This window comes from Drosophila albomicans, chromosome X, assembly GCF_009650485.2.
Source record: "Drosophila albomicans strain 15112-1751.03 chromosome X, ASM965048v2, whole genome shotgun sequence".
Classification (NCBI taxonomy): domain Eukaryota; kingdom Metazoa; phylum Arthropoda; class Insecta; order Diptera; family Drosophilidae; genus Drosophila; species Drosophila albomicans.
In genome coordinates this window covers 16,044,802-16,069,277 of record NC_047627.2, presented here as the reverse complement: position 1 = coordinate 16,069,277, position 24,476 = coordinate 16,044,802, and the positions used below count along the sequence as shown (strand labels likewise).

At 37.5% G+C, this 24,476-nt stretch overlaps 2 protein-coding genes across 3 annotated transcripts in view; one reads left to right on the top strand and one right to left on the bottom strand.

The window, feature by feature from the left end:
• LOC117573953 (serine/threonine-protein phosphatase beta isoform) overlaps positions 1-21,873 on the bottom strand; it is a 34,611-nt gene extending 12,738 nt beyond the window's left edge. The window contains exons 1-2 of one of the 2 annotated variants that reach the window (XM_034257522.2): positions 21,293-21,873; positions 18,546-18,956 (exon numbers count right to left, since the gene is read on the bottom strand). In XM_034257522.2, coding sequence (XP_034113413.1) covers positions 18,546-18,956; positions 21,293-21,344 — 463 coding nt within the window. In that variant the 5' untranslated portion in view covers positions 21,345-21,873. The remainder of the gene's footprint in view (positions 1-18,545; positions 18,957-21,292) is intronic. The other variant, XM_034257608.2, reaches the window with a different exon arrangement.
• Positions 21,874-22,317: 444 nt separating this feature from the next.
• LOC117578277 (DNA replication complex GINS protein PSF3) lies at positions 22,318-23,438 on the top strand. The gene is made up of 3 exons (XM_034263704.2): positions 22,318-22,517; positions 22,572-22,965; positions 23,019-23,438. The coding sequence occupies exons 1-3, from the start codon at positions 22,423-22,425 to the stop codon at positions 23,175-23,177; spliced, it is 648 nt and encodes a 215-aa protein (XP_034119595.1). The 5' UTR covers positions 22,318-22,422; the 3' UTR covers positions 23,178-23,438.
• Positions 23,439-24,476: the final 1,038 nt, after the last annotated feature.

Here is a 24,476-nt window from a genome sequence, read left to right as displayed (position 1 = left end):
TCGAAAATGCTTCCGTTTTACATTGACCCACTTGGCAGACAGTTTTACAGCAAAGGCCAAAGCGGACATTGAAGAGAGAGCGAGAGAGTATGACCACTAGGCGGGTGGGAAAAGGGGGAAAGGCAAGAAGAATCGACAAAACGATTGGGTAAACGCACAATTAAGGAAATGACAAAAGAAAAACGGTCAGGGCGTAACGGTTAAGCACACTAATCGTAACCGATTTACCACTTACTTCGTTGTACTTAAAAACATATCTGTATTTTCTGTGAATTTTCACACTTCAATGTTAGCGAATCGGTTTCATGTTTAATAAATAAAAACAAATGTGTAATTCATTTGCATTTCACACTTTGTTTATGAGTCGAATCGCAACCGCGTCAATGTGATTTCAAATTTATGGAATGAATCGGAACCAGAATTTTTATCGTTACCGATTCAATAAATCAATTAAAGTACAAAATATAATAAACGAAAAACTCCAAAACCTTTGCATATTTTTTGGAATTAATCAGTTAAAAGGCTCGAATTTTTTAATCGTAGGTAATAAAAAGAGTTTCCAAATTAAAAAAACAAATGTTTTATCCGATCCCAAACTTTTACAAATTCATAGAATGAATCGGTTAACCGTTGTAACATGATTTTAAAACCTCTGCACTGAATCGGTTATTAGTGAAATTATCAAAACCAAAAACGTTTTATTGCGAACAACATAATTTTAGCAAAATAATAATCGAAGAAATCATTGAACCCATGCAGAATTGGACTCGAAAACTTGCGCAATTTGTCTGTAAATTCAAAAGCGAAACGGTTATGAATCGTCAGTGGAAAGTCACGTATTGGTATTGGTTAGTCAATCAAATGAATTATAGTCCGAAATATGCAACGCTTTGACTAGCGCGTATCATTTTCTAGCTCAATTGCAGTGCAAATCGCATATTGTGTGCTTCTTTGTTTCGAATTCAACGGTCAAGCTAGATGAGAATCGAAATCGTTTGTCGATTTTCAAAAGCATTTGGTGGCAACAACGAAACGCAGCCGTTTGCATCATTCGTTCGTTCCACTTGCAGTAGCGGCTATGGCAACGGCAACGGAATGCCAAGCAAATTGCCCAAAAATTTGTGGTGCTTTGTTGAAAGCTTCAGAAGAAAGAGCGAAATAAAAAAACGCCACGTAGGCGAAACATATTTTGTAAATGCTTCCGTTTTGCATTGACCTAGTTGAAGGCACAGAAGGGCAGGGCAGGGGGAGAAAACGCGTGAAAATTTGCTTAAAAGTCGCCACTTGGACACGTGATGGCAGCACCACAACAACAGAATGGAAACGCGCCCCATCAACAGTCAAGCAGCCAAGCAAGAACCATCGAGCCAATGTGGGGAGGAGGAGAGGGGAAGCAGAGGAGGAAAGAGGGAGGGGGAGGGAGGCACAGCCCACATTTAAGCACATTAGCGCTGATTATAACGGCATTTACATGACAGCCCTGAGGGGCTGACGGGGCGTGCCGAGTGCTCAGCACAATTACAACTGATGCCCCACTAGGCGTATGCGTAATGTTTCCTCTCGCTCACAGTATGTGTCTCTGTGTGTGTGTGTACGTTTCATTGGAAATGTTTAATAGAGCCATAAAATAAACATTGAGCAATTAACATTGAGCAAAGCAAACTGAAAAACGTATCCAAATTCAATTATAAACGAATCTCTGTCTACGCATTAAAGTCGTCAGTCAACGCGACTGTCAAACACGATGTAAAACACCATAAATGAATTTAAAATTAAAAAGATTAATTAATGCAAAAATTACATAAATTTTATACAGATTATTCACTTTCTATGTTTCCCCACCTATTGATTATTTATAGCCTCACATACCCCTTGGTTGCATATCTTACAGGGTAGCTAAATGAAATCTAAACAAAAGGCAAGGCAAATGCGTTATTAGCAAGTTGTTGTATGTTAGTTTCGCTTAGCAACACAAATGTGTGCGTGTGTGTGTGTGTTGTTTGGAATTCGACATATATTTCTTATGCTTCTTTCTTTTTATACCCGCTACCCATAGGGTAGAAGGGTATTATAACTTTGTGCCGACAGGAAATGTATGTAACAGGTAGAGGAAGGCATCTCCCCCCTATAAAGTATATATATTCTTGATCAGCGTCAACAGCTGAGACGATCTAGCCATGTCCGTCTGTCTGTCTGTCCGTCTGCCCGTATGAACACCTAGATCTCAGAGACTATAAGAGATAGAGCTATAATTTTTTTTCGACAGCATTTGTTATGTTTGCATGCAGATCAAGTTTGTTTCAAATTTTTGCCACGCCCACTTCCGCCCCTACAAATCAAAAAAATCGAAGCGTAATTTTGAAGCTAGAGTTACGAATTTTGGTATATACACTAATTACTGTAGTAGTTATGATTCCTGAAAATTTGGTTGCGATCAGATAAAAATTGTGGAAGTTATTAAAGAAATACTTTCGTATGGGCAAAAACGCCTACTTACTTGGGGTCTTAGTTGCTTTGGCTGACAATTTGGTATATTGTGCCGTCTATGGTATATTTTGAATGTGGCACTATATCGATATACCACATATACCATTTGGCATATTTTTAGTATTTTTTGCAGTATATTTGGTATATTTTGAGAATAATACCGCAAAATATATTGCTTTTATTCAAAATGGGTAGCGGGTATCTCACAGTCGAGTACACTCGACTGTAGTTTTCTTACTTGTTTGATTTTTGTTTTGTTTTGTGGGTCGGGAATTTTACAAGCAGCAGCAGCAGAAGAGCAACGCAACGTTGAGGAAAACATTCAAATTGATTGATTATGCAAAGAGTTGAGATTGAGATGGAATTCTCTTTGTGTGTGCAGTAGTATCCCTTTCGAAAATCTCTGCAATTGTCTGCTTCTATTTCTCCCAACCACACACACACACACACACATGAAGAAGAAGAAATCACATTTTTGCCAGCTTCTTGTTCGATTTTTAGCGCTTGTGTTATTTCCATTCACTCGAAATGAAATCCAAGGCAAGACAAGGCGCAAAAAAAATAAAACTTTGCCAAGCACAGTCCACAAAACGTATCCATTGAAGCGATCTATTGTAGCTGCGCCGTGACAGCAGCTGCTACTCACCTCCCCCTCGCTGTCCCCCCCTTCAGCCACCTCCACGCTCCTTGTCTATCACCCCTTCGTTTGGTTTTGGCAAGCGAAGCAAGACAGACAGTCAGACGGAGAGCGACAGCAATGTGCTTGCTGCTGCTGCTGGTGCTTTCTACTTCAGTGCGTGCCACGTTGCGTATGCGCGCTATTTATAAAAATCAATTTCTGCCTTGGCAGCAGGAGCCGAGGAAGGCAAACAAACAAACCAGAAACAAACAGCACAAGAAATAAATAAATAATGCTGCTGCTGCTGCTGTTTCAAGCACCGGCAATAACACAGCATAAAAAAAAAAACACAAAGCATAAACTGATCTTAATCGAAAGCTGATCGACCAGACAGTTACCCCGCACAAAAGGGGGACTATTCTTCCCCTCCCTCCACATGTAATTCCCTTTGCAGCATTTTACGACTCGCAATCAAATTTACTTGATTGCCTTACGAAGAGATATTTTGTTGCCCAGTTGATGCTCAATTATGTGGGCCACCCAAAAATAAAAAGCGAAACTTTCAACTCGTCAATTTCTAATCAGCAGCATTCTTTCCATTGAGAACTTTTCTTGCACAAACTTTCAATTGCTGCAATCGCTTGAAGTAGTCTTAAGGGTCAGTTGCAATCAATCATCAGGTTCATTGTCGAGGTCGAGTGCAGAGCTCTCTTTGCGTTTTCAGTTCACTTTCCCAGTTGCTGCTCCCAGTTTACACATTATTCGCCTGCCTCGTCTCACGGCACTAGCAAAAACAATGACAAAACTTGAAGGCAGAGCGCTGAGAAGCAGCAACAGCAGCAGCCAAAACAACAACAACAACAACAACAATGAGAGCAAGCACAACGTCAAATCTTATAAAATAAACATTTATTTTTAGCACTGCGCACTCGTTTTTGTTTTTGTTATTGCTGTTGTTGTTGTTGTTGCCTTTTTCTGTGCTGTTCGCTTTTCTTGTTAATTCTCAAACTGGCGAAATGAAAAATGGAAAAAGGCACGCTGGCAAAACGAAAACACAACATTTTTCAAGCGCCACAAGCAACGAGAATAACAACAGCAGCTAATTCAAATGCCAAACCCCAACCCCCTCTGTGCTCTGTGTAAGACGATCGATTTCCTCTTTTTCCTCAGCTTTCACTCGCAGTCTTCACTGCATTCTTATGCTTTAAGGTCTCTTTATGTTCCCTCCCTTGTCAACACACACAGCAAGTTGCCTTTTCATATTATCTGTCGTTTAGTGTTTGATTTAAAACTTGTGTTTTCTTTATTTTAACGATCTACTGTTTAGTTTTGCTTTTCTTATTTTCCTGTTGCAGCGGCAAACTTCATAATTTGTTTTTACATTTATTGTTTTGATTTATATTTTGGTACATTTTGTACTCTATGGTATTTTTTAATGTGGTAGTATATGGCTATACTTTTGCTATATTTTAGTACACTTGTTCAATATGAATTCAGTATATTTCCCATAAATTCATTTTATTACTTTCTTATCTATTTGTATTCTTTTTCGTATTTAATTCTACCAATTTTTTCTCTGTATATTTTGTACTCTATGGTATTTTTTAATGTGGTAGTATATGGCTATACTTTTGCCATATTTTAGTTCACTTGTTCAATATGAATTCAGTATATTTCAACAATAATACCACGGACAAATTCATTTTAATACTTTCTTATCTATTTGTATTCTTTTTCGTATTTAATTCTACCAATTCTTTCCTCTTATCTGTGTGTTTAGTTTGTCTTTATGTATTTTACTGATTTCTTTAGTTACATTTTAACAATCTTCCCTTTCTTTCTATATTTTCTCATATATTGTTTTGCTTTATATTGTGGTATATTTTGTACTCTATGGTATTTTTTTAATGTGGTAGTATATGGCTATACTTTTGCTATATTTTAGTACACTTGTTCAATATGAATTCAGTATATTTCACACAAATTCATTTTATTATTTTCGTATCCATTTGTATTCTTTTTCGTATTTAATTCTACCAATTCTTTCCTCTTATCTGTGTGTTTAGTTTGTCTCTATGTATTTTACTGATTTCTTTAGTTACATTTTAACAATCTTCCCTTTCTTTCTATATTTTCTCATTTATTGTTTTGCTTTATATTTTGGTATATTTTGTACTCTATGGTATTTTTTTTAATGTGGTAGTATATGGCAATACTTTTGCTATATTTTAGTATACTTGTTCAATATGAATTCAGTATATTTCACACAAATTCATTTTATTACTTTCGTATCTATTTGTATTCTTTTTCGTATTTAATTCTACCAATTCTATCCTCTTATCTGTGTGTTTAGTTTGTCTTTATGTATTTTACTGATTTCTTTAGTTACATTTTAACAATCTTCCCATTCTTTCTATATTTTCTCATTTATTATTTATTTTTTCTTAACACATTTGCCTTGCCTTTTCTTATCTGTTACGCGTTTTATTTATATTTATCTGTTTTCTGTTTTCAGCGGTTCCTCTTTTCTTTCATTTCCAAATGTCTGTCTCTCTATTTTACACTTTCCTGTTGTTTTTTTGTGTGTTTATAATTACACGTAGATCACATTCACATGATCTTCCTCGGACCCACCTTCTTTTCCCTCATTTATCGATCACTGCAACTGCACAAGCTGTTATCAACTAGTTCCTCTTGGCGCTCCTCGCTCTCAAGCTATTGTCGTTGTCTCTCGCTCTGTTTCGCTTTCGAGCGAGTGCAAATTCCATTTTATTTTATTTACTTGGGGGTCTTTGCTTAATTAGCGTCTGTTGTTCTGCTTGTTATAGTTATAGTTATATTTTTTTTCTTGCTAGCTTCTTGTTGTTGTATTTTTGGAGGAAGAAGCGCAACGCCAACGCGGAAGCTTTTGCAAAAATGCTCCCACACTCAGACACAGACACTGTTTTTACCCCCCCTCCCCCAATTCAGTTACCACCTCCATTTGCCTGCCTGCCTGCCCCTTGTGCTCCCCTGCAGGCACTGCTGCAACACTTTTGGATCGACGCCAGCCATTGGAGGCGCTGCTGATTCATTTCAACTTTCGGCTTTTGGCTTTCGTTTTTCATTTCATTTCGTTCGCTTTGTTCGCCTGGCATTTTCTCGTTTATTTCGGAATGTTTTGCTGGTTTTTTTGGTTGGTTCACTTATCTTATCGCAGCGCATAATTGAAAGACATGATGACCTTAAAATATAATTAATAATAAATAAAAATAAAATAAAAACAAAAATAATAATCTGATTTCCCGCTCTATATAGACCGAGAGAGAGAAAGAGAGAGAGAGAAAGAGAGACAGACCTCATTTGGCACATGCCACATCATGCACCACATGCCCATCCATATTCACGAGGCCAACATGTCGGCTACTGAATTATGAGTTGTTTTTCTGTTTTCTGTTTTCGTTCTAGCCCGAGGAAGCCAGAGAGAGGGCGCAAGAGAGAGGAGGGAGAGGAAGACGCGACGACACATTCGGTGGGTCAGTTGAATTATCGTTCAACTCTAATTTGTCGCATGAGTAACGAATATATATTGGAAATAGTTGTTTGACACAAACACTGCACAAATAATGCACTGAATGGCAATGAGAGTTGAGCTAGTAAAATATATTGCTCAATAGCGACCACGTTACGTATACGTATTGCATTAAGTATGCGCAGAGTTGCCAGTTGCTCAAATGTTTCAAACTCGACAGCTGCTTTCCCTTTCAATTAAATAAATTAGCAAAAACGCAAAAAAATAAAAACGCACCCTTTTTTTCCCCAGCTCATATATAATTTAAGAGCAACCCTAACAACAATTTGTGCCCTGCCTTTGTCTGTCAAAGAATTTGTACAAAATGCTGAATATTTCATAAACGATATGTACGCTTATTTGCCAGGTTCTTATCAAATTTTCATTGCTTATCGATGTGTTTTTGTTTTTATTCTTGTGTGTAAACAATATGAAATAGTTATTGTTATTTTTTGGGGTGCTGCAATATTTTTTTCGTGTTCGGTGTTGTGTTTAAATATTTACCTGGCCTATTTGTTAATTAATAATGAAGCACCCCAGAAAAGACCTTGTCCCATTTCAGCTCGACCCAAAGGTCTGACATGGCTCTTCGTCTCTCTGTCTGTCTAACCTAACACAGCCATTGTCCATTGACGTAATTTTCGATTTCATTTATTTTACATTTTACCTTGAAAGCTCTTTTCACATTGCTTGATATTGCTCTAAGCTTTTTTGTGGCGGAGGCACAGCACAGGACTCACATGCAACTTCAACTGTGACCTTAACACCTCTCGGTGCACAACTTGCTCGCTGTCAATGGGCACAAAATCCGTGTCATTAACAGTCAGAGTCATAGTCATAACAATAACAATAACAGCGCGACAAGCATGGCTTGTTACCTGACCTGTGATCTCAGCATATCGACTAATTTGATACCCTATATTATTTGTTTGTTTGGAATTTGTACTTTTAGAAGGAAAATGTCGAAATAACATTATTATCGATTAATCTGTACTATCGAAAATATGATCGATATATTTATACATTGAGTTTTAATATTAAATTTAATATTTAATGTATTTTAAAGAAGGATATAACATTGATTGATTTAAAACTTAAGCAACTCAATGAATAATATTTGGATTTGGATTTTTGAAAACGATAATATTATCGATAGTCAACGCCCAAAATATTGTTCAGAGTGGTTATCTTAACTGCATAGAAATTTCTTTGGTTTAACCATCGTTTTTTCCCCCAACATGTTTACTGCTCATGCTGTTTGTTTGTTGCTTGTTTATCAATTTCGTTAGATGAAGTTGCGCGAATACTTTTTGCCACATCTTATATGGCTACTACTTGTTTTACGGCAAGAGGCATTTTCAACACTTTATGCTGCACTTTATTGCCGCGCATTTTACGATATGGGTAGAGGGTATTAAAACCACAGGCTGTAACCGCAAAAACCAGTGCAATATACTCTCGCCCCCCTCTCTCTCCGCCGCGGCGAACCTTGCCATAAAGTCAATGCTACCCAGTGCGAGAGAAAATACATACAAGTAAGTAGCAAGCACACTTAATACCCAGCAATGACGTCGGCGGCATCAACACACTTGGCTTGCTTTTCAGTTCACTTCCATTTTCTTCGCATTTTTTTTTTGTGTCGTTTTGTATTTTGTCGCTCATTCTTTTGGCTTTTATTGTGTGTGAGTGTGTGTGTGTGTGTGTGTGTGTGTGTACTTTTTTGTGATGTTGCCCTGCACCATTATAAAAGCGTGTGTTGCAACAACAGCAACACTAACCATCTTTGATGATGGGTCAGGTGTTGCAAAAAAAAAAAAAAAAAAAAACAGAAAAGAAAAGAAAAAAAGTTTAACCAACGCGAAGGCTTTAAATAACCTGCCACCACCACAATCTCAATCTCTCCTGCTTTCTTTCCGTTGCGCCGCAGCAGGAAGCTATTACGTTCGTTGGAGGCGTATATGTACGTGCCACGCCCACTGGACTCGACCGAGACGCGGACTGCACCTTTGACTGAATTCATGGGCTGTGCCAAAGGTCAAGGTGTTGCCGCCATCCAAGCCATTCCATTCCATTCACTCGCGCTGTTTGGCCCCAAAAACTTGTTTTAAAAATATGCCCAAAACGCCGCAAATATTGCCAAAAGCCATTTGGGCCACGTGCGCTTGATGGCCACCCACAGGGCGGGATGGTTGAACCGGGGGGGCCTCTTGTCCACCCAACTGCTGTTGGTCAGTTGCAGACAGGGGAATAACAAAAGAGAGAGAGCGAGATAGCACGAGACGAAGAGAGGGAGAGAGACAAGGTCATTTGTTTTGTGCTTTGATTCACAATTGATTGAGATAGATAGCGCTAGATAAAGATACTTTAGTATCTTTAAGATTGATGAAAACAGATACGCGCCACGTTGTGCTTTAAATTCCACGGGCAACCTTTTAAACTCAACAACGAGCTACTTGAAAATGTATTTTTATTTAAACTAAAACATCGAGATGTGAGACGATATTTGCATTAAATTTTAATACTTTTAAAAATGGAAATAAAAAATGAAAGTTCATAAGCTTATTGCTGAAACTTAATATGATAAATTTTTGGTACTTTTATTGTCTATTTTTCGGTACAAGTTTTCGAACAAAAAGAATTATCAGTTAACAGTTCAGTGAATTCAGCAAGCTTAAGCTGCAAATATTTGTAGATATTTTTAGTCAGTTGCTTTTGCATTGCAGTCAAACTAGCTACAAGTATTTTTTAAATTTAATAGGAGAATTCATGATTCATTTTTCAAATTTATCCTACATAATTTTCTGTCTATTTTTCAAGTCTAGTTTTCAAACAAAATTACCAATTAATAGTTCAGAGATTTCAGATAGTTTTTTTTTTACTGAATTACTGTCAAAGAAAGAAAACTATTTTATGCTGTTATGCATTTTTAAAGCCAGAGTTGTATTATGCTTGTAGCGAAGTTAAAAATATGGATTTGAAGAAGAAAATCAATTATGAAGCTAGGTGCAATAGTTTGTGGACGCAAAAGTTTGTGGCCTCAGCAAATTGGGGTCTAGTTTAGTTCGAAACATAAGCAGCTTATAGTTGTTTGCAACTATAGCTGTGCGCTCCCCAAAGGCGAAGAGAGGCGAAGAGAAGCGAGAGAAGCCATTGATGAAAAAGCGGGGCATGTGTCATGTATTATGCAGTAGTGGCAGCAACAGCGTTCTATCTCTTTCTTGCTCTCTTTCTATGTTTCTGTTGCTGTTGCTGTTGTTACCCAACCAACCACATCGACATCCTGCACCCTGACAGTTGTGACCCCAATGGGAAAAAGCTACTACTCACTTTACTTCTTGGGGATTTCACTCTCTGCAGCAGTGGCGTGAGTTGCTGTCGCTGCTACTTCTGCTGCTGCTGTTGCTGCTGCTGTTGCTTGAAAGAAACTTTGTTGATTTATATTTTTACTGCTCATGAAATTTGCAGCAGAGCAGAGCAGAGCGGAGGGAAAGCGGCAAGAAAGCAGGGGACACGATGGCGACAGCGACAACAGCTCTGGACGACAACGAGAACAGTTCGTGTAAAAGGCAATGGGCATTAAAATTGCATGCGCACTAAAGTATGCAATGGGCAATGGGCAAATAGCAGCGCTTGGCATGTCAGCAATTAGAAATGGCAAAGCAAGACCGGGGGAGGGGGGAGAGTGAGAGAAGAAGAGGAAGGCAGGCTGTGACTTCCTTCCAGCTGAACTTACACGTTACGTCCAATTGCAGTGCGAGAGTGCACCATAAATCATGGCAAGTACACACTTACACACACAACCACACACTCACAAACACACAGCGACACTTTTTGGTCTGTGACGTCAAAGTCAGCAAGGCGTTAACTGCGTTGGCGTCGTCGTTGTCGCTGTTGTTGTCGTTGCCAGTTATTATTGCTGCTGCTGTTCGCTCTGCTTCTTCTGCTCTTCGCACCTTTTATTTTTGCACCTGGCTGAACATCGCACACACGTGCCACGTGCCACGTCTCAAATTACCTGGCGTCTCCACGATGCAGCAACAGCAGCAGCTCATCAATTATCGATAGTCGACGAGTGGGCTGAAAGAGTTGCTGCTGTTGCTGTTGCCCACCTTCTCTGTCTGATATCTGATTAAATATATATATATATATAGTTCTAAATATAAACTCTCATTACATTTAATTGCACACACTGCAAATGCAGCTGCCGCAAAACACGCAACTGCAACCGGCTACAACTAAAAAAAAAACTAATTAATTATTAACTTTGATGACTTAATATAGATTCCAAAGCATTATCGACTTTATTGGGGCAAAGTTTGCAGAGCAAATTGTTCGGCTTCTAAGTAGCTGACAACTTTAACTTAGTTAAAAAAGATACTAATGAATTTTGAATACTGCCACTGATATTAGATTCGAATCTTATAGTGTCTTCATATATATAAATCTCTTAGATACGAAGCTAACATCAACAATCGAACTTGTCAATGATTTTGTCTAGTTTGTAACATGCTGACTCGGTAACTCTTTATTTAGTCATAAATTTTTTTTAGTAATATACGATACGAAGCTAATTTTGTTGATTCAATTGCTTTTCTCAATTGTCCTACTTCTTGAACTTCAAAAAATATCGCACACAACTCGATTTGTGCCTTACATCCACTTGGCGTGGATAGTTTTTACAGCTTAGTTTGCTTTGAAGTGCTCCCTCGTTACAATTGCGCTAGCTATACCCTGTAATTGGCTGCTTGAACAGCATCATAATTCGATGAAAAGTCCATTTGAAAAGTAATTTTGTTTCCCCCATTTTCAGCACGAAAGAAACGAAGTACGCTACGGCAAATCGGCTTTTATCGTTGGCACAAAAGTTATCAATTCACAAACAGGACTTTAGCTAACTGACCCATGGCAACATCATCTCACGAACACGAACAGGATAAAGGGCAAAACAGAGCAAGAGAGAGAGAGAGAGAGAGAGAGATAGAAAGAAGCAGCAAACGACTTGCTAAGTAAGACACAAGGAGTAGAAGAAGAAAGAAAATGAAACTCGCAACTTGACTGCAAAAATAAAGTAAGAAAAAGTAAGTCAAAAGGTCAAATGTATTATTAAGTTTCATGTATCCTCCATGTGCGTGTGTGTACGTGAGTGTGCGTGTGTTGGGTGTGTTGCTTAAAGAAATTACATTTTTGGGGTTAACTGGTCAGGCGGCCTGACGCTTGTCGCTTTTCGTTGGCCTCGTCAAAGCGGCGACCTTCAAAATTGGTCGACAGCCGTGTTAAGCCCTCAAGTATCCTTTTGGCAACACCCACACATGCTCACATACACTCACACACACACATACACTCGCTGTCAAACACTTACATACACATGTCATTAGCCGCAACATTTTGCGCCGTTGGCATTTTCTCGTTTCACGTTTGTTTTTTTTTCCCCCAGTTTTTTTTCCTGTTTTTTTTTTTGTTTTTTTATTTGAACCTCTCGCTCATTTTTATTTGCCAAGTGCACGCAATGTGACAAACAACAAAAGCTGAAGAAGTAAAGCGATGCGAGAAAACATCGCACACAACCTCAGCTCGGTTCCCCCAACGCCCCAACACCCTCCCTTCCAGTGAGTGGGCGTGGCACTTAGTGTGGTCGCCTATGTGCAAAATTATAGTGTCATATCATGTAACATACGAATACGAAAACGAAAACGAATGCGACTGCGAATAGTCGCCGTAAGTAGCAAGTGGGCAGCCTCCCTCACGCCCACTTTGCCGGGGCATAATCCACTTGAATTTCGTTAGCGAAATCATAATTAAGCGAGTGAGATTGCGAACCGCATCACAGTAGACGGCGACAATGATACCCTGTAAGAAGTTGAATACTATGGCACAGATTTATAGTTCAAGTTATCGATATCGATAGTAATTCTGTACAAATGCTGTTACACAACGTCTTCTTTCAAAAATACAATATGTTATATATTGTTTACGTTACATAATAAAAACTAGAAATTCATTTTCGATAAATACCGATAACGATAGTAATTGCTAGTCGTAGACTATACATCAAGAAAATTGTAATTAAAAATAATATAACGAAGATATTATACGATACATATTTCTCAGATAAATATTTGGTTAATCATAACCGAATCATAAAATTTTTGAGATATTTAAGAAATACAAATTCGATAAATGATAACGATAGATACAGTTGTCAGGAAAATTTTAGTTAAGCAAATTGTTGTAAAAAAATAGGGATTACTAATCCTTATTCGCTTAACGATAACGATAAAAATAGTAAAGACGATATATATTTCCCATAACAAATATTTTCGTTTGATAAGAACGCTTTCGATAAATTATAACGATAGTAATCGAAAACCATACTCCACACATGAAAATCATTTTAATTAAACAATTTGTTGAAATCAGTAGACATATTTCTCAGACTATTTTTGACAAATCTAAGAAACTAGAGATATTCGATAAGTACTTCACACGCTTTGCTTACTATCGATAAATAAAGCTCATAAATGTTTCCCCCGGAGAATAGAGAGAAACAAGTTCCAATATACAAGATAAATGACTACATCGTAACGACCTTTGGATGTACAACTGTTTTGCAGGGTATAAGAGGCACTTGCACTTGTTTATTAGCAATGAACAGTAGCAAAAGCAGCAGCAGTAAATGTAACTGCTTGTTGTTCAGTTCAGTTCTGCTCTGTTCTGTTCTGTTCTTCACGTCATTCCGTTAGAGCCGCTGGTGAGTTCGCTTTGCTTTTGGGGTTCGGGTTCAGTTCGCTTTGAGGTTTTTGTTTTTGTTTTTGTAAATTATTCTTTTCTCTTTCTGTCATTGTTGTTGTTGTCGTCATTCGTATTGCTGTTGTTGTTGGTTTTTTTGGTTGCTTAAGCATGCATGAAGCGTGCTCTTATTTAATGAACAAACTTTGCGGTTTTGTTGGCTTTTCGTTAGCCACTTGTCGTAATATGATTGCAGTTTGTTGTTCGTCCGTGGTTTCTTTCTCTTTGCTTTTGGATGGATGGATGACAACAGCAAACTCTTGACGTCTGGTCAATCGCATAAGAAACTATAAGTTTAATGTGCGAAATGAGACCATAATGGCTATAAAAATATAAACCCAACAAAAGAAAAGCAAAAGAAAACAAAAGGTGCACGCACGGAAATGCCGCCTTTAATCTGAAATTAATGTTCAAGTTAGCAGCAAAACTTGAACATTTGGGAACCTACTTAAATACACTTGCTTGGCATGTAAATAAGAACATTTAATGAGCTCAACTTGCATGCTTCAAAAACATAAATTTAATAATCCAATTCTTGTTTGGTAGAAGTCTAAACTTTTTTTCTTTTTTTTTTGTTTGACATGAACCAGTTAATTATTGCAAGTATCCAAAGTATCCATCTGAAGACACACCTTAGCCAAATAATTCGTAATTCGGACTGCACGCGAGCGCAAACACCCAATTAGCCATCAAACCGTCATCAATATCGCCTGCTTGACGAAATGACTGCAGCCCATGCTATAAGACTCGACTCGAAAGCTAATCAAAAAATACTTAAACCAAATGGAGGCACATTACGAGATATTGTAGGGTATTGCAGACCACCCACACACACACACACACAACACTAAACAGCAATCATTTGGATTTTCACTTCCCGTCGCAGGTGGCACGCAATGAATGTGCCCCGATGGCGGCAGCATATTATCGCATTTAGTATTTGTAATAATAATAATAATATTGTTATTATTCCTTTTATTATTACATGCATTAATCATGTTATTATTTCACTGATATTATTAATAATATTATTATTATTATTATTATTATTATTCTTATTGCTGATTGCTGATTGACTCAAGTGAAGGTTATGACATTCAAATTCTATTTTCAATCAGTGTCGTCGCCGCACAAAACTTGAAAGATGCCCCCCGACAATAACAACATATGGCATGGGTCTCTGGCGACATCGACGATGACAACAACGACAGCAAAGTCGACGACAACAAAGTCAACCAACTCAATTATACAAATATTATACAAACATTAGAAATGCATCAAGAATAACGAAGGATATTTGAGCACGAAACTATATCGTGGCGCAAATGGGAAACGTGGAGTGAGGAAATGGAATGCGAGTCTTCGTACTAGGGGAGACCTTCACTCTGATTACTTCACCCCCTCCCACTCCCAGCAGAAGCACATATTGTAATCGATAACACTGCGCAATCAAGTTTCGCAATCGAATTTGCACATTGTCGCTACCTAAATAGATACATTTTTGTTCTATTATTAACTTCTGTGTTGTAATCAATATAGACGTGGGCTGTACGCACTGTGTGTTTGTGTGTGTGCGTTGTCTTTGATACGCATCTTATCGTCATGTCAAATATCGTGATTGCAATCGACATTGATAGAGCGAATAAATTTAGTTTTTTGAAGGTTGCCAACTACCGTTTGACAACTTGGAGTGTGTCAAATGTCAGATGTGTAACAATACGATGGATTGTCCACGATTTTCAGTAATTGATACTATAGAAATAATAATATATTACTTACTATCGATAGTATCGATCATGTTTGAAAAACGGTTAATTTAAAAATAAAAATAAAAGCATACTTTTCCTTGATACATTTCATAATTTCAAGTATATTTTAAAAGAGATTTCTTTGGAGGTTCAAAGATTGTTTCATTATTATATGAGAATAATTTTCGAGCACGATGTCACTTACTATCGATAACAGTTAATACGAATTAATACTGTAGTATCGATTGCAGTGATGACGCCTTCAAAGATCCAAATCAAAATAAATAGTATAGAACTAATCAAAAGTTATATTTTTTCATTTCAATTAAGATTTCTGCGTAATTTTAAAAGCTGAACACAACTCTCTCGATGACAACTTTTTGTTACGTAGTGTACAGTCAATTTGAACAACAACTTAAGCACGGATGTTACTGGATGTCTCTCTACGTAACCTTCGATGAGTTCTGTGCTCTGTGCAGCTGATTAGCTAAATGGTTTCTTTTTTTTTTGTGTGTTCCCCCTATTTTTATTTTATTTTTTTTTTTTTTTGGTAGTGGGTGCAGTTCTTTTTTTCGGCGGTTATTTTTTTTATTGTGCTCCCTCTTTGTTCAGTGGGGGGACAATGCTATCGAATCACGTGAATGAACTTGTTTGCACACGACAACAATTGCGAATACGTAATAAAAAAAATAATAATAATAAGGCTTGACGCAGTCCGCAGATAAGCTCGACTAACGAAATACCCTAAGGGAAATTCAACAGATGCTTATCGCAATTAGAAAATTATAACAATCTATTGGGCAATAAATCAAGCATGGCAAAAGCATAAATTAAGTTGATTTTCAAGCAAGAAGATACGCAAGCATAATTACTGCTTATTGCATATCGTTTTCACATGGACTTTATCTACGATTATATAGCTTTCGCAGCGATTATAGATATACAGGGTATATGGCAGGCGACAGCAAACAGCAAATTTCATTGCTCGACGACTGTTTCCGTTTTCATGTCTGTGGCAAATTTTTGCACACTCAACGCCAATCAATTTCGAGATAGTTTACGATTATTGTTTTTAGCTGAATGCCGTTCCAAGGGGATGATGCCAAGAGTGTGTTGATTTTTGTTAGTGGGTGTCAGTCGCGTGTCACATTCACAACTATGCTACATTAATGTGTGTGTGTGTGTGTATATACCCTATAGAAGGGAAATGTTATGTACTCTAGTTGCCCTTCCCACCTCCCCAAAAAAAAACAGATATATCCACATTGGGGGTGCATAATATGCCAGAATTTATTTGACATTTGCAAATCTGGCGTGTGAAAACAATTAGATACCACAAAACTGTATTTGCCGATTCAAGTGGGGGGAGGGGAAACGCTACTCGATGGGGTCACACGCGGTAAATGTTTACCGGAAAAACTAGCCACAAATGTCAGACACCAAAACAGCAACAGCAATCAGCAACATTGATAATGGTTCTGACAATGACAATGCACTATGTTGCATAAACGGTGAGTGTGTTGGAAAAGTGGGGGAAAAGCTCAACGGACACACAACAAGTAGCAAATATGTCAGCAAGATCATATTAGTTTTCACACACTACAACTACACAACTCTTTCTCTCTTTTTGCAGTGTCTGTAAAGTGCCTGTAACATTGAATCTTTTTTTTTATTAACATTTGTTAGCTATGTTAACGGTGTAAAAGTAGACAAAGCGGCCATGGAAATTATTTTAATGGCCATGTGCAGAGGCTTTTAAGTTAAAGTGCTCACTATAATTTACATTATACTGAGATTTAAATATCTCACTAACATTTTTAGCATAGCTTTGAAGCGTGTTAGTTAACATTGCAATGTTAAATTTTGCTCGCAACTAATTTAATTGCAGAACTTTGTGCACAGCTAATATTATTTGTATTCAATAAAAGACTACGTCTCTCTCCAGATGGAATGAAATGGAAATGGAACCAGCTAAATTGGTCAAATGAAAGCAGAGTTGTCTACATATTGTAAAATGATTAAATTCCTTTACATGTTTCATTTCGAATGTGAATAGAAAGTGAAACAAAGTGACAATAAACTAAAGTGAAATAAAATGGAATTAAAACACCTCGATGAATACAATGTGAAGTAGAATTGAAAATCACTCCAATTGGAGCGATGAAGTGAAAACGAATTTGAGGAATGACATGAAAGTGAAACAGCAGTAACTGTACTTACAGCACATACGAATAAAACGGAATTGGAACAAATTGAGAAAGATGTTAAGCAGAATTCTAACATACAACCATTTTCGAAATATGGAATGAAATCGAAATGGAACCAGCTAAATTGGTCATATGGAAGCAGAGTTGTCTACACTATCATATTGTAAAATGATTAAATTCCATTACATGTTTCATTTCGAATGTGAATAGGAAGTGAAACAAAGTGACAATAAACTAAATTGAAATAAAATGGAATTAAAATGTATTTATTTTATATTTGATATAAAAAACCAAACAACACCTCGATGAATACAATGTGAAGTAGAATTGAAAATCACTCCAATTGGAGCGATGAAGTGAAAACGAATTTGAGGAATGACATGAAAGTGAAACAGCAGTAACTGTACTTACAGCTCATAAGAATAAAACGGAATTGGAACAAATTGAGAAAGATGTGAAGCAGAATTCTAACATACAACCATTTTCGAAATATGGAATGAAATGGAAGGGCAATAAAAGGCGAAAATCAATAAAGTGAAGGGATAAAAATGCGAGTTCGTAGAGAAATGGAATTGAAACGAATGGCAAACATATTTCAAGCACTTGAATGAAGAAACTTTGCAGCAGAGTTAAGAACACGACACTTGATGTTGTTATTACAACAATAGTTATCGCTGCTTGGTATTCTTATTACACTAGATGTGTTGTTGTTATAATTGTTGTTGTTTTTATTGTTGTCGTTGTCGTTGGTGGTGTGTTGTGTTGTGTTGTGTGCTCAACTACGTAATGAGAGGATTAGCCCAAAGTTCTCAATGCCATTGGGGCTTTAGATGGCTTGTGCAAACAGTGAATGCCAATTGATAACTAGTTGGGTCATATCTACACGGTGTGTAGTGCACGGGGTTGTGTGAGCGACAATGTAGACGGGGCGTTATACAAACACACACACACACAAACTCACACACACACAGATACACAAGAGGGACATGTACAGCACACGAGCGAGAGGGAACACGATAGAGCGAGAGAGAGAGCGAGCGATACTCTGATGATAATGAATTTTTGCTTTTTTTTCTGAGGACTTGCACAGAGAGAGACAGAGAGAGAGCGAGTTCGAGAGAGAGAGATTGATTGGGTGAATAGTATACCAAATTCGGCAACGAAGAAATCACGCAATTTCAATCTGGATTTCTTGGGCTCCTCGCGTGGATGATGCACCGTTATCTGATCGCCATCGGCCGATATCATCGTCTCGCTTGGTGGCGATATCGAATATTGTTGCAACATGCGACGCTGCTGTTCGGTCAGCTCGTCCAGCGGATCGTTCGTCGTCGAGGATGCTGCGGATCCGCAACTCGTCGCACTCGAGGGCGTCCCACAGCCGCCACCACCGCCGCCGCCGCCTCCTCCTCCTCCACCGCCGCCACCACCCAACGACGCCAGGGACGCCAAGGTTGACGTTGAGGCACCAATGCCACCGACACCACCAGAAGCGGCCAATTGTTGAGCAATGAGCAGCTTCTGTGCATGCTCTTCGGCCTCTTTTTGTTTTTTGAAATCTTTCATTGGCACATATATACACACACATATATTGTATATAGCATATCACATCATATATAGTATATAGATATATATATTCATAATATAATAATAAAGGGATAAATCAAAATCAAGGAGCAAATTGTGCTAGGACAAGTTCAACGGCGGAAAAACACTTAAGTGAGGAATATCAGGTAAGAGAGGAAGACAGAGACAGACAGAGAGAGAGAGAGAGAGAGAGATACCTTCTTTGTTATTTTGTTGTATTACCTATTCACTTTGTTCTTGAATACAACAACAATAATAACATATGCTTGTACAATTGTTTTGGATACGAGTTCTTTGATTGTTGCCTTTGATCTTTAATTAGCCTCCACAATGAGGTTACGCAAATTGAACTCTCTCATTAACATTTTTAATTCTTCGCTCTATATGCTCTATTACTTGTAAAGCTTTCTCTTTGCATAATTCAGATATCATCTGCTTAACACCGCTCTTAGCTTTACGCAATAAGTGTTCTACATTGTTCCCAATAGAGCTGATTAACAGCGCTGTTAACTTAACATGTTCCACATTGATTCCAATGGCTGCCTGCTGGAATTGTAATTGCAATGGTGCTCATTTTTTTAATTTCTTTCCATTAATATAACATTTTTGCTCTATTTTTTAATAATATTTCGTTTCAATGTAATTTTGAGTAATTTTCTAACTAGCAATAGAAATATGTCCGTTAACTGTTTTGCGACCAAATTGTGTTGAAATCCTTTTACATTTCTTCATAAAATTCAAAAATCAAACCATGCCTTTTCATTCCACTTTTATTGTACGAATGCATTTGAGAGTTTGCGGAATGACTCTTATGACACTGTTGAGAATAGAGAAATCGATTGGCCGGTGAGGCGAAAGAAAATCAAATGAAATTACAAGACGATAATCTGATGATGCCCTTAGCTGACGATGACGACGACGACGTCGACGATGGCTGAAAGTGCTTGAAAATTCAATTTCAATTTGCAATTTGAAAAATGAAATTTGTGACCGCCAAGTGGGGATCAAAATTAATGACAATTTTTTTTTTTCTTGCGTTGTGTGCGAGAGTAGAGCGAGGGCGGCTAGCTGACCTTGGAATGGGGCGTGTCTGGCAGAGAGTCCAGCATGAGTAATGTGTAGCTTGTGGGGCAAACTTAGTGTTCACCAAGTTGTTTGCCACAATTGCGGAAATGAACGAGTTACAAATACTACAGAGCAACAAAAATAAAATAAAATAGATAACGAATTGAATGAATGGGGAAATGGAAATGGCATTTTTGTGGCCAAATGCAATTTTCGCAAAACAGTCGCAAGTTGTCAATAAAGCAAACCGTTCATTAGCTGCCTGTTTAGCAGCGCCCTCTGGGTGTCGTGTCAAAAGGGGAGCAGACGCTAAGCGGCTTAAGCTTGTGAAGGCTGTGGCCCACAACAGCCTTCCTTCCGCTTCGGTTGCATCGCCGCCCAACCACCCCGATAAACTATTTAACGCTTACGAACGAGAATGTCACACACACAGACCCACATTCAAAGTCAGCCTGCTTATGAGAATGAGAATGATAATGATAATGCTAATGCTGCCGCTAATGCGAATGCTAATGATAATGACGAACTTATGCAGACAAAATTGTTGGCTGCTCACGCGACTAACACAGAAAAAAATAAACCTGATTCACAATTATTCTATCTTATCGTTATAAAAATTGTGCCGATGACGTCATCAGTGCGCTGCTGCGGCTGATAATAACAGCAAAGCGTCAGAGATTAACAGCAGCGTCAACGATCAACTGTTATTAATAGAGCGCAGCGCTGTTAAGTTACGTAGTGTCCCACTGTTAAATTGTTAATGAGCTCTCATGTTAAAAAATAAAGCACACACAACATGTTGACAAAAACAAACGGCAACAACAACAAGCTTCGTTTGTTGCATTTGAGAAACAATGAAAATCAATTAAAATTAATTGATTCAAAAGTCAAATTAAAGGGGGGAGGCCGCTGCTTACAATAACAGGCCGCTTTATGGCGCGCCTTGTTGATGTTGTTTTCTTGTTGTTGTTTTTATTGTTGTAATTGACTGCTCGTTGATGTTGATGCTGCTTGTTTGTTGCAAATTAAACGAACAATGTGCAATAATTAGAAAATGCAATCGCTTTGAGGCACACACGCTCTCTTAGTCTCTCTCTCTCTGTTGTTCTCTCTCGCTTGTCCGACTATCAGAATTAGGTTATAAATTAAAAGTAGGGTGGGGAGGAGAGAAATTGGAAGTAGGGAGCTTAAGTTGAAGAGTTGTTGTTTAGCTTTTTCTGTGATTATTTATTTCTGTACTTACTTTCTAGCAGCCGCTGTATGAGACTGTCGACATTTAAATCAAAGTCGCCCATTTTGTTATTGTTGTTGCTGTTGCAGGCAGCAGGGGAATTCCAATTGGAATTTATACGCTGCAACTCGACACACTAAAAAATGTTGTTGTTGCTGCTGATGCCGTGTACTTAATTTCTGTGTGACGCAAAAGGCAATTTCACTTTGTAACACTTTTCAGCGCTTTTTTTGCTGCTCTGCTTGCGTTGCGTTGCGGCGTTTTACAGTTAAATGTTGTTGCTGTCGCTGTCCGCTGTTGCGATTGTTGTTGTTGGTAATGGTGCCGCTGCGACTGTCGAATCTTCTTTTTAAGGCTATTTTTGTGCTATTTTGTTTTTTTCTCTTTTTGATTATTTCTCACTGGTTGCACTGGCAAAAAAAAATATACATATATCTCATATACGATTGCGAACGCGTTCCTCGTGTCATTTAGGTAACTTAAACAAAATTTCACGTTAGATAAAAACTAGGAGCGTTTGCTGTGTCTTAGTGCTACTCCGCTTTAAAAACAAATAAAATAACCAAACATGGCGACAGACTCGCGTGAACTACAAGTTAAGTGTGACCGATGACAAGCACCGCGCGCACACAGAACACGTACTAGATAATGCCAGAAAAGCTCAAAATGACCAAATACTAAAAATACCAACATGATGTTGATACACAACATTTAGGTAATATTTTTTTATGTATTAATTTAAATGATAAGAATCCGAGTATTAAATTTATTACACAATTCTTTTTGTATTGCGAATATGTGCAGTGCAGCTCATTACACTCAAATTGAATAGTGCAAAATAAGAAAAACAGCTGTTATCGATAGCACGCTATCAATCAATTAAAAAAGTTGCGTAGTGATATCGAATAATGTGTTATAGAATAAGTTCAAAAAATCTTCAAAATTCGAATACATTTGAAGAAAAAACGAAATAATATTAATAATAAATAATTTATCGAAATGTTCCTCTTGAGCGTATTTGCGTTCACAGCCAACTTCACGGCGCTCAGACTTGCGCTAACAGTGCGTTGTGTTTATCAACACAATATCGAATTGGCGCTAAAACCCGACTGCGAAACAGCTGCTTCAGTTATTGTTTGGCAATGAATTATTTTCCAAATTATTATTCAATTGAGGACATATTTGTGACCCAAGAGAAGGTGGAATGCAAGGTCAATACACGTCTGCAGCGCATGGGGTAAGTGTGCGGAAACTATATCAAACATTATTACCAATTAATCGCTTTGGCAGGTTTTCTGGATGCCGGTTCAGAGACGGAACATTTGGAGCCGGGTCGCAATATCAATTTGCCACTGTGGTATATCAAGGAGCTTAAAGTAAATAATGCCTACTTTACCATAGCTGTGCCTGAGATCTATAAGAACGTCCACAAGGCCGTTTGTGAGGCGGAGACGACACACATAGAGCTGGGGCGGCTGCATCCATACTTCTATGAGTTTGGTCGCTATCTAACGCCATACGATCGCAATCATGTGATCGGACGCATCATATTTGAGACGTTGCGGCAGCGTGTACGCCATCTACTAGACATATCCAAGAACGATGTGGGCGCCAGCAAGCCGGAGCATCGTCTGGACAGCATTGAGAGTCGTCTTCATGAGGCTGGAGTGCGAACAAACACTTTGGTAAGTCGATTGAAACTTGACATCCAGGGTTAACTATCAACAACTGTTTATAGTACTTGAACTGGTTGCAAATGAGCGGCAACAATATCCGTATCTCGGAGCTGGTCGAAGAGCATCAGAAGAAACGTAAACGCGCCGAGCGCAGTGATGATGAAGGAGGGGATGATGCTGGAGGTGATTCACCGAGTCGAAAGAAACGCAGCACAATGTGAACGAAGAAGGACATAAAACAAATATATATAGTTTTTATTTGATGGCTCACACATTTATCAATATCTCAATACTTATGTATTTATGTATATATATAGTATGTATGTTTAAAATCAATTTGTCATAAAAAGCAAATACACCATGTTCGTTGTGCCGTAGATTTCCAATAATCCCAGCAGTCTTATTATATGATATACATAACGATAATAATAATCAGTAGACCCAATCGACTCTTAATCAAATCAAAGAAAATATACATAAACAAATGGTATTTGTAATACAAAATTTTAAGCTAATTAATTCGAAATTTTACGCCTGTTGCATTCCGGGTTCTATATCGTATACGCTTGTTATCCTTGGCGTAACAAATAAACGTATCTACATATGGTATGTAATGCATATAAAAAGCCTTTTCTGCTTGCTTTTTCTGATTCAGTTTCAATTCCTCGAATAACAAGCAGGAATTTCTGGAATAACCAAACCGAAGCAAACAATTTTTTCTTCTTTTCATTTTGTTTTTGTATAAAGCATAAACAAATTTTGTATCATTTCGTTTTGTTGTTCAACTTGTTTTCATTCTTTTTTTTTTTTTGGCTCTTTGTAAATATTTTTTTGAGTGTCTCACATTTAGTTTACATTATTCATACATATTCATATATATATATAGCTTGGTATAGGTATAATTAGGTTGATATATGGTATATATATAGATTTTTATATTTCCCCTCTTGTTGCAGCAACGTGGAACAATAAGCGCACCTATCAAGGCAACAATTTAAGCTTCGTTTTGTTTTTGTCAAATACAATTTTTTGTTTTTTTTTTGTTTTCTGGAGTCGTTTGCCGCATCGATCGATGGTTTATTTAACTACTTATCTAATACATACAATAATACATAATATTGTGTATATATTGTTCATATACAATGTGTATATATATAGTATAGTTAACTCATTTGTGCTCATTTAAATCATCTGTTTAAGCTCCATTAGAATACGATGTAAGGCAAAATTAAAAGCAATTCGTAAATTAACGATCATATAAAAAAAAATAAAATATATTATATATTTGTTGTTGTTGTGCTTTTTTGATCTGGAAATGCAGGAAATACAATCAAGTATCGACCTTCACATATATTTCAGAGCTTAAGTCTGGGTTTCTGTGGTTGCTTTTGTTTTTCATTTAATTCAACATTTTAGAAGGTTTGCCTTATCACATCTACTACAACAATATATATGTATATGTATTTCCTCTTTTGTTTTTGGGAGCAAAGAGTTGGATGCTCTTGGATGTTGGATTAACA